The 9438-nt window shown below is 53.2% G+C and overlaps 1 protein-coding gene across 3 annotated transcripts; it reads right to left on the bottom strand.

Annotated features, from left to right (window-relative positions):
• Window positions 1–37: 37 nt before the first annotated feature.
• LOC114610494 (homeobox protein Hox-B8) lies at window positions 38–8370 on the bottom strand. Of its 3 annotated transcripts, XM_028755069.1 has the most exons (3): window positions 6874–7297; window positions 5864–6092; window positions 38–611 (listed from the first exon to the last, which is right to left on the bottom strand). In XM_028755069.1, exons 1-3 carry the CDS (start codon window positions 7295–7297, stop codon window positions 569–571), a joined length of 696 nt encoding a protein of 231 aa, XP_028610902.1. In that variant the 3' UTR covers window positions 38–568. The 3 variants fall into 3 exon arrangements, with proteins under 3 accessions (XP_028610902.1, XP_028610903.1, XP_028610901.1); XM_028755070.1 differs by lacking the exons at window positions 5864–6092; window positions 6874–7297 and adding an exon at window positions 3143–3660 and having other exon boundaries at window positions 38–822; XM_028755068.1 differs by lacking the exon at window positions 38–611 and having other exon boundaries at window positions 4921–6095; window positions 6874–8370.
• Between the last annotated feature and the right edge of the window lie 1068 nt (window positions 8371–9438).

Here is a 9438-nt window from a genome sequence, read left to right on the forward strand (position 1 = left end):
CCTCCCAGCCAGAGGGAGACAGAAAATACAGCATCTGTTGATATTTAATCCTGTTTTATTTTCCATCCTTCAGATATACAGAAAGAGGCTCTCGGATAGGAGCTAGAATCAGCAGCCAAATGCACCAGACGCAGAAGCTAGTGGATCCTCTGGGCTCCGTAAGGCCCTTCTAGTATTACTACTGGGAAGTATGGGGTAGGTAAGGAACCACAGGCTAATCTGTTCATCTGGAACCACGGTTCACAAAGACAGCTTCAAAGAGGGCTTACAAAACAGCAAGATTTTACAAAGACCTTACTAGCAACATAGAAAAGGGGAGGCACATTCCAGAAAGCCACAGAGCAGGTAGATAACGACCTTCCCATACTGTACAAAAACAAACACACTTTCCCATAGGTAGTATTTTTTTCTTACAGTGTTAAGAAACCCAAATTTCACACTTCTTTTTCCTTATTAATTTTAGACCTCTTCATTTAAAACAGTTTGCCCCCTTATTTGAGTTTCGTGTTCAGTTCCCACATTGGGTTCTTTCTCTCTTCTCTTATCTCCTCTTCGCTTTCTCTGTCCCTCACTCTTCCTCCTCCTCCTCTGCTTCTGCCTTGTCCTGGCCAGTGGTTCCTGGGCCTGAGGTTTTGTTCTCCTTTTTCCACTTCATGCGCCGGTTCTGAAACCAGATCTTGATCTGTCTTTCGGTGAGGCAGAGCGCGTGCGCGATCTCGATGCGCCGCCGCCGAGTCAGGTAGCGATTGTAGTGAAATTCTTTCTCCAGCTCCAGGGTCTGGTAGCGCGTGTAGGTCTGGCGGCCCCGCTTTCGATCAGTCCCTACTCACAGTATTTAGGAGAGAGACAGACAGACAGACAGACAGACAGACAGACAGACAGAGAAAGAGAGGGAGGGAGGGAGGGGGAGGGAGGGGGAAGGAGAGGGGGAGGGGGAGAGGGAGGGAGAGAGAGAGAGAGAGAGAGAGAGAGAGAGAGAGAAACAATGAAAAACAGCAAGACAATTCAGACCTCCTTCCTAGGTAGTTTGATGTTTGAGGGCAGAAAAAGACCACCTTGCTGGAACAAAATTAACCCCTTTCACTGCCATGTGCAAAAAATTGTCCAACCTTCTCAAAGCAAACATTTGCTTTCTTTCTTTTCTTCGTGAGTGTGTGTGTGTGTGTGTGTGTGTGTGTGTGTGTGTGTCCACAGAAGCCTCTGGCTGGTTTCAAACTAGTAGAAATCTTCCTGATTCAGCCTCCCCAAGTGCCAAGTGCTGGGTTCACAGGCCAGCCCCATCACACCAGAGAGTCCTGTCATCCATGAAGGGTGGTTTTTCTCAGCCAGGAGCTTCTGAAAACCAGGTAATTCTCAGCTGCCGGCTCCTTGAGGCTCTATTCCAAAAGGGCTAGCATAGAAGGAAGGCAAATTAATTCTCAGTCACTCTCTGAGTTCAGGGGCTACGAGTCTACCCTTTCCCCCTCTGGTGACCTTTGAGGTACAAGACTCTGGAAACCATATTAGTGTCCCTAGAGTGGGGCTTCAGGCCTGGTCTGAGAAGAAAAGAAATAAAAAGGCCCATAGGCCCACTCCCCACCCAAACCTGTTGTGGAATGGGGAAGAGGTAAGAACTTGATTTCCTTGGGCCTTGGAATTAGTGGTCTGACAGCGATTGCCTTCTGATGATTCTTTCCCAGTAAATAGCAAGGAAGGCCTGGGTCCCCGCCCGCCTTCCTGCACAGAAAACCTAATCCTCTGCAGCAATCTTTGAGCCTCCAGGTCTGCAAGGAAGAAAAGAATGACCATGGCCTACAAGAGAGAGGAAGGTGAAGATTCCTATGGTGGGGCTGAAGGGTATCTGAGAACTTCCAGCATAGGCTCAGAACACCAAGGAGACTGGGGAGATGCTGGTATCAGCCCTCTTGGGAAGGAGACAGGAGAGAGGAGGGGCTAAGGACCTTAATTTCAAGTCAGCTATAAGCCCAGCTGAAACATTTACGATTGGGAAAAGGGGAAGGGGCTTTGATAAGCCAACTGGAAGGTCAGTTCAATTACAGGGTAGGCAATAGAAACCGTGAAGAACAATAGTCAAGAACTGGTTTCCTCATGGCCCCCAACCCCACGAGTCTGAAAGCCTCTGACCAGCTTGGGTCTTCTGAGCCTTGGAGTTGGCTCCCAAGCCCATTTGCACTGGGGAAATGTAAAAGACGTGAGAACACTTTGAAGGAGACCTGAGGGAAGGAAGCCTTGGTATCTTATAGTTCCTAAAGCAGCTGCTGGGTGGCTTACTCTCCCTAAATCTTGATTTGGTTCCACTGAGTTCTAGCCTTCCCCAAAGAGGAGAGTCATCTTTCTGGAGTGATACCACCAAACCTGGCTGTTCTTCAGGGGCCCACAGAGCCCTAGGAAAGACACCTGGGACAGCTATGCTCTCATGGGGCCCTTGCCTGCTATCTAGCCCGTCCTCCTAAGTCCATCAGGGCAGGAGGGGTCAGTAGACTCATCGCTCTGGGTCTCAGACTAACTCCTTCACCACTCTCTGGCTCTGCTTCCCTGGCTGGGTCCTCATCTCTTCTGTATCCCCCTCCTCCCACCAGGCCTCTAGAGCCCACCTCTAATTGTCCTGATGGGAATAATGGGGGAGCGGGGTTGGCTAGAAAGGAAGGGGGAGGGGAGAATTGCTTAGCGCTATGGCCCCCTCCTCCATATCTTACCCAAGCTAGGACTAGGGGGACACACCCAGAACTAAGCTCTCAGGCAGGGAAGGGGGGAGAGAGGAGAGAGAGAGACCCTAATGGCTATTCTCTGCAAACCCCAGCCTTTCTAGGCAAGACAAACGGCCTCGTCTCCAGCCCGTGCCGGCGCTGCTGATAAATATTTAAAGCTAAAAGGCCCGGAGGAAGGGTTGGGGGCGGTCTGGGGGCTTTGAGCTCTGTAGCGTCGGCAAAAAGAGATCCGCCAGGGCCTGAGAGCACCGAGCAAAACTGGGAGTGGGGGCGGCGCGCGTGGTGCCAGCCCAGACTTAAACGGCATGGCAATGGCCGATCTGCAGCCGGGAGTAACCTGGACACAGAGAAGGGTGCCCTGGCCGGAAGAGAGCCTTTCTGGGGGACTGTGGCCCGGACGTTGCGGCTCGGGACCGCTCAGAGCGCGGCGTTACCTGAGCTTCGCATCCAGGGGTAGATCCGGAAGTTACTCTCGGCCGCCAAGTCCGAGTCCCTCTGCTCCTTGGCGCCAGCCGCCTTGGCGGGGTCGCCCGGACACACCCCGGAGAGGTTCTGCTCAAAGGGCGCGCAGTGCATGTTGAAGGAACTCGGTTCGAGCCCGTAGCCGGCTGCATAGACGCCGGCCGCGCTCTGGCCCGCCATGCCCCCCCCGCCGGAGTACAGACCCTGCACCGAGGCGGAGAAGGGGGCGCCCGGACCTGCTCCATAGCCGGGGCGCTGGGGGTTGGAGGCAAAGGCGCAAGAAGTTTGTTCGGGGAAGGCTCCTGGAGCGAAAACCGAACTTGCGGCTGGATATTTAGAAAATAAAGCATTCGCATAATACAATGAACTCATAATTTGGCCGGATGATTTGTAGTCAGGGACGTTTTAGTGTCGGTTTTACGAGATTCCTTGATATATTACAGAATTAGAGTCCAGATTTACACCAAAAGGACCCCCTTTTTCCTCTTCGGACCACGTGACCCCGGCCCACGTGATATCCCCTCGGCCAATGATATGACGGCCTCCCAGAGGCTCACAGTAATGTGGAAAAAATTGTGTGGCGTTGGATTTATAAAATATGATCAATAATGAATGGAAAGGCCGAGCTCTGCGGATTGGGGCTAGGGGCTTAAGGGCCGCTGTCGACCCCCGCGGGCTGGAGGCAGCTTGCAGGCGAGATTTGGGGAGGAAGGAATTGAGTGGAAGAGAAAATAAATAACCGCTGAGCGATCCGTGTTGTCACCCCCCACCCATTTCCCCCAGCCGGTTACAGAGCGAGAGACAGACGCGGGGATTGAATGTTCGCAACTTGGTGGGTGGGTGCTGGCCGAATATTTATTAATTCGAGTTAATTCATCCGAGCTGCTGCTGTTCTCCCAAGAGGAGGAACGAGGCGAACCTGGCCTCCTGGTTGTCTCTTAGTGCCCCAGCTGTAATAACTAGATGAGTTCAAGGCGTCCCTAAGGCAGGAATCCAACCCAATAAGGCGTTGGATGATGAGATTTCTGGTGACAATTAAAAAGATATTCAAAAATTAAGAAGAACGGAATGGAGGCGGGGAGAAAAAGGAAGGGAGAAGGGCGGCTTGGGTCCGGCTCGCTGCTTTCCCGGTTCCGGAAGGCGGATGCCTCACTCAGTGGAGCGTGGCAGCCAGGAAGGCAGAGCCAACGAAGGAAGGAAGGCTGTGGCAAGCCGCGGCCTAGAAACTGGGAGAAAGTGGCGACGTCTCAGTGAGGGGAAGTAGGGAGCAACCTCTTCTCTCTGCTCTTGCTTCCCCAACCTGAGTCCGAGAAAAAAAAAGTGAAAATATAAACTCAGAAGCCTTGCACTGCATCTTTCTCATCCCCCCCGTAACCGCCCCCCCCCCCCCAGCACACACACGGAAACAAAGAAAAAAGCGTCAGGGGACACTAGCCACCAGCCTGGGTACATCTCTTCTCCAGAGCGGCCTGGGCGCTGGTGTCTTCCCGGCCCCTCAGCCTCGGAACGCAAGGGGAGGGGGTTTCTCTTGGCTCCCCTCCCTCGATCGTCTCTCCTCCAATCACGTTCAGCCGCCTCCCTCACCCCCTGCGCCCCTGGGCCCAGGGACTCGCACCACCTGCTTCCAACCCCCGCCCCCTCCTCTCAGCGACCTAGCCTAGGCCAGCCCAGGAGCCTGCTGACCAGCTCCCCCCACCCCGGCCCTGCAAGGCGCCTAAGAGCGAATGAGGAGAGGCGGCCCGGGCCAGTCTCGGGTTCTCGCTTGTAAACTTTATTGTAACTCTTCCGCCCTTTTCAGGCGCAGACAACAGAACAAAGTATAGAGGAACAACAAAATATATAATTAGCCCTCCCTCCCCCCCCATAAAGCAATTCACAGATACAGGATACATTCTCTTCACAGTAAACCTAAGAACACTTTTAACAATTGCTCACAGCGCGCATGCTAACTAAAGTAATCTCTTTTGAGAAACACTTAAGACAAAATTGTCAAACCAAAGGGGGTGGGGTGGGGGGGGACAGTAGGAAAAGAGAGAAGCAAGAGTGAAAGCCAGCTAGGGAGGGCAGCGGGGGGAGAGGGGGTTGCGAGGAAAGATGAGGAAGCAGTAAGAGAAAGAGAGAGAAAAAGAGAGAAAGTGAGAGGGAGACAGAAAGAATTACGGCGTGAATAGGCAGTTTCATGTTGTTGGGAAAACTTAGCAGAAATCGGTACCTCGGTCATTACAAAGACGCACGTTCAAAGGAAAAAGACCATTGCACAAGGAGGCTTTTTTTTTTACATGGGGCGGGGGCGAGGGGATTCTGCCAGGCCGCAGTCGATCACCCTCGCAGGACGAGGGAGTCCTTGCTTAAAATCCTTTTCTTTTTTTTTCCCCCTCGGACCCCCCAAGAGAAGGGAAGGAGATCCACGGTAGCTCACACACAGAAGCTATTACGAGATACTACCACTAGCGGGGACTGGCGCGGCGGGGAACGCTGCGGTGGGAGGCCCAGCTCCTGGCTCCGCTCGCGGGGCCAGAGCTCTCGGAGGCGGGGGGCGGGCGGCGGCGGCGTAGTCGCGGGAGGGACCGGCGGACGTGCGGGCTAGTCCGGGCACCCGAGCAGTCCCAGCTGGAGCCTACTTCTTGTCACCCTTCTGCGCATCGCCCTGCTCAGCGGTCTCTGGCGCCCGCTCCAGCTTCTCTTTCTCCAGCTCCTCCTGCTCGCATTTACTGCTGGGAAACTTGTCTTTGTTGTTCTCCTTTTTCCACTTCATTCTCCGATTCTGGAACCAGATTTTGACCTGTCTCTCTGTCAGTCCCAGCGCGTGCGATACCTCGATCCTCCGCTTGCGAGTCAGATAGGGATTAAATAGGAACTCTTTCTCCAGCTCCAGGGTCTGGTAGCGGCTGTAGGTCTGGCGGCCTCGCCTGCGTCCGGCGGCTGCTGGGAATGGGGGAAAAGGGCGAGACAGAGGGGAGGGTGGGGGAGGGGGCAGAGACAGAGAAGGTTGGAAGATTCGTGAACCAGCCTAGGAGACCAGGATAATAAGGGCAGGGGACCCTTATGCGGAGGCGGGAGGGGGAGCGCAGAGGACGTGGTCAGCGGGGGGAGGGCAAGGGGGGACTAGACAGCCCTGAATCTGCAGGGGCCATGAAGGAGGAGCCCCTTCCTCTGGTAACTAGAACCAGAATAAGGGGTTCAGATATATTAAAGGTGCCATAAAGTTTAGGAGGGTGGATGTGGAGGAGGGGGGTAAGAATAAAAAGCCAGAGTGGGGACCACGAACCCACCTTGCAAAGCCCCCAGAGCCTCTGCCCCAGAAGAAAAGTTTCTTCAGGGTAATTAAACTATAAAGCAATTGAGAAGTGCAAACGTTGAGCGCCCCCACTCCCACCGCTCTTTCTCCACAGCCCCCATAAAACAGTAAAAGGGGAAAGGGGGAGAAGAAGAAAAGTAAAGGAGGGCGAGGAGTTTATGGATTCAGGAAATTCGCCTAGAGGACACCCCCCCCTTCAAAGGAAGCAAAAAAAGGGAAAAAGGAGAAAAGAAAGTAGGAAGGCAGGGAGAGGAGATAGGTGTTTGGAACGGAGCCCACAAGTCCTCTAGAAGCAGAAGATTCTGCCGGACTGCCCACCAGCCCTACCCCCCCCCCACACACACCGGCTTGGGGCCCTCCTGGCCCCTTCCCACCCTGTCAGGTCCAGGTCCGACGGGAGCTCACCTTGAGGGCGCATCCAGGGGAAGAGCTGTGTGGGCGACGGGCTCTGCTCAGACCCCTCGGCCTCCTCGCCCAGGCCGCTGGCTGCCGCGAGCTTGCAGTCTGCGTACTGCACCAGGTCTGGATCCTGCGCACCGAACAGGCTCTGGCGCTGCAGAGGGTCGTAGCCGTAGAAGTTGCCGGGGTCCCCGTGGCACGCCACGGCGCACGGGTTCTGCTGGTAGGGAGCCGTGGACAGCGACGATGGCCCGTGGTAGAACTCCTGGATTTGCGAAGGGTGCTGGAAGCTGCCGCCGCTGCTGGGACCGTACACCACGGTGGGTCGGCCGCCCAGGTCCTGGGCGAAGCCGCAGTCATAGTAATTGGGGCGCAGGGACTCCCCGGTTTTGTATTTGGAGAACAGTGAGTTGACGAAATAAGAGCTCATTTTATTGAATTTTGAGGCGGCGGCGGCGGCGGCGCAGGCTGTAGTTGGGGGCTGTTGGGGAGGGGGTGGGGAGGGGGAAAAGGGAGGGAGAGAGAGAGAAAAAAAACGCGGATTCGCCGGCTCCTAGTCTCCCTCGCCAGGAAAGGAGAGGAAAAGGGAGGAGGGAAAAAAGAAAGAAGGAAGGAAGGAAAAGAAAGAAAGGACGAAGAAGATCTCGAAGCCGCCACACTTTTTGTGATTTCCAGGAATAGAAGAGCGAAGCCTGCAAAAGTCTAAGACTGCATGGCAGCCGCGGCTCGCTCACCCTCCCCCCACCCCCCACCCCCCAAACAAAAATATACCGCCACTTAAAGAGGTCCTCGCTTTACATTTCGAAGAAGGGATGCCAGTTCATAAACAGTTTTCGGTGATTTACTTCCCTCCAAATGAGTTGTTTCATATTTTGCCCCGTCTTTTCACCATCATTTGCATCCATTAGAGACCCCGCATCCTATTGGCTTCTGGGTACTCCTCCCGGACAGAACGCAGAGCGAGGGTGAGAGCGAGAGAGAGCGAGAGAGAGCGAGCGCGAGAGAGAGCTAGAGCGAGAGAGCGCCAGGGAGTGAGGAGAGGGCAGAAAAAAAGGAGGGGAAAGGAAAAAAAAAACACCCAGGGAGAGAGAGGGGGAGAGGGGGGAGAGGGAGGGGGGGAGAGAGAGAACGAATACGGATTAAATCTGTTTAACTACCTACATTAATGAGATATCTCTTGCCTCACAACAAATCAAATACCTTCGCAGACCACCCCCAAAGACTGATGTGGGGGAGTCACGGAAAAACACCATGCGCGCACACATATCCACAACGCTGAGCCTGGCGTAGGCACGCTGTTAATTTCGCGATTTTAACGAGGCAATTGGAGTCTTTCTAAATGTCAGGGTCGCTTCGGAAAAATGTAAAAGAACACGGTTTAATTGCGCCGAGTTTTAAAAGGTCCTATAAATGTAATTGGTATTTTAATACAAGTTATCAAATCATACAGCTTCCTCTCCTAAACATATTTTCAAACAAACGAGGTAGTCATATTTAAAGCTTTAATGATCAATTTCCTTATTATTGATAAAGGTTTAACTATCGTGTGGAGGGAATTGGCTGGGTAACCAGCCCCCAAAAAAACGGCTGTAAACTCTTTAACAAACTATAAAACGCAATAAAGCCGGAGTCTGTTGTTGTTTATGCTGCAGCGCATAAAAGCTGTTAGCATTTTACGAGTTCTTTCCTCTACAGCTATAAAACTGCAGATTCGATCGCCCCCGCCGCCCAACTGAAGCACGGTGGGGGTGACTAAGCTGAAATGAGACCGATTATGGGTTGCTGTTGATTTTTTTTCCCCTTTTCGGCGCAAACGGTGACTTTCCTTGAGATTTTCGCCCCCTTCTCCCTTGCAGACACATCTGCCCCCACACCCTCTTAGGAGACTCCAAACCACCCCAAGATCTGTTCTCAACCAGGTCACGCACATAACTTTCTCTCATTAAGCAAACACTCGAGATTTTCTGTGGAAAGGGAGTCTGAGAGGGCCTGAGAGAGGAAGAAGAAACTTTCTGGTTAATGGGCAGTGCTAAGGCAGAACCAAGTTCTGCAGGCGGCTACGGATTCTGCAGTTTGCAAGAGCTTTACCTGCCTGGTGGTTGGGGGGGGGGAGCTGCAAGGGAAAGAGGGGGGTCTTCTGGAAGTTCTTTTGGCCTAATTAGCACTTAAGAGTGAAGGGTCTGGTGCTGTCTAAGGATGATATCTTATGTGGCTGTAAACCTGTGCCCTGGGCCTTGGCACTCAGTAATCAAGTCCATTTGGCACCCAGCTTTCTGGGGCCCGTCACCCATACCTTCTACACACAAGCCTTCCAGGTATAGACTGTGACCTCTTCATCAACGCACCAAAAGAGGTAAGGTAATGGAGACAGGCTGGGCACCAAGGCCTTGTGTATCTTATGCCCTCCACTGCCCTAGACAAAGGCTTTAAGGTGTGTGTTTAAAAGGCACCTGTTATTGGTATATGTCCCCATAGCCATTTGACCTCCTACACTAACCTTGGGGTGAAGAGACTCTGGGAAAAGAACAAGGCCACCCTCTTCTCTTTTGGGGGTGCCTTTAGTTGAACCTT

Source organism: Grammomys surdaster, unplaced genomic scaffold (genome assembly GCF_004785775.1).
Source record: "Grammomys surdaster isolate TR1022 unplaced genomic scaffold, NIH_TR_1.0 126048, whole genome shotgun sequence".
Lineage (NCBI taxonomy): Eukaryota > Metazoa > Chordata > Mammalia > Rodentia > Muridae > Grammomys > Grammomys surdaster.

Excerpts from the sequence above, each read along its gene's own strand:
- LOC114610494 (XM_028755068.1), bottom strand. The coding sequence starts at position 7,297 with ATGAGCTCTTATTTCGTCAACTCACTGTTCTCCAAATACAAAACCGGG. Across the intron at positions 6,096-6,873 it reads CCCCTGGATGCGCCCTCAAG|CAGCCGCCGGACGCAGGCGA; the intron begins GTGAGCTCCCGT and ends CCCCATTCCCAG.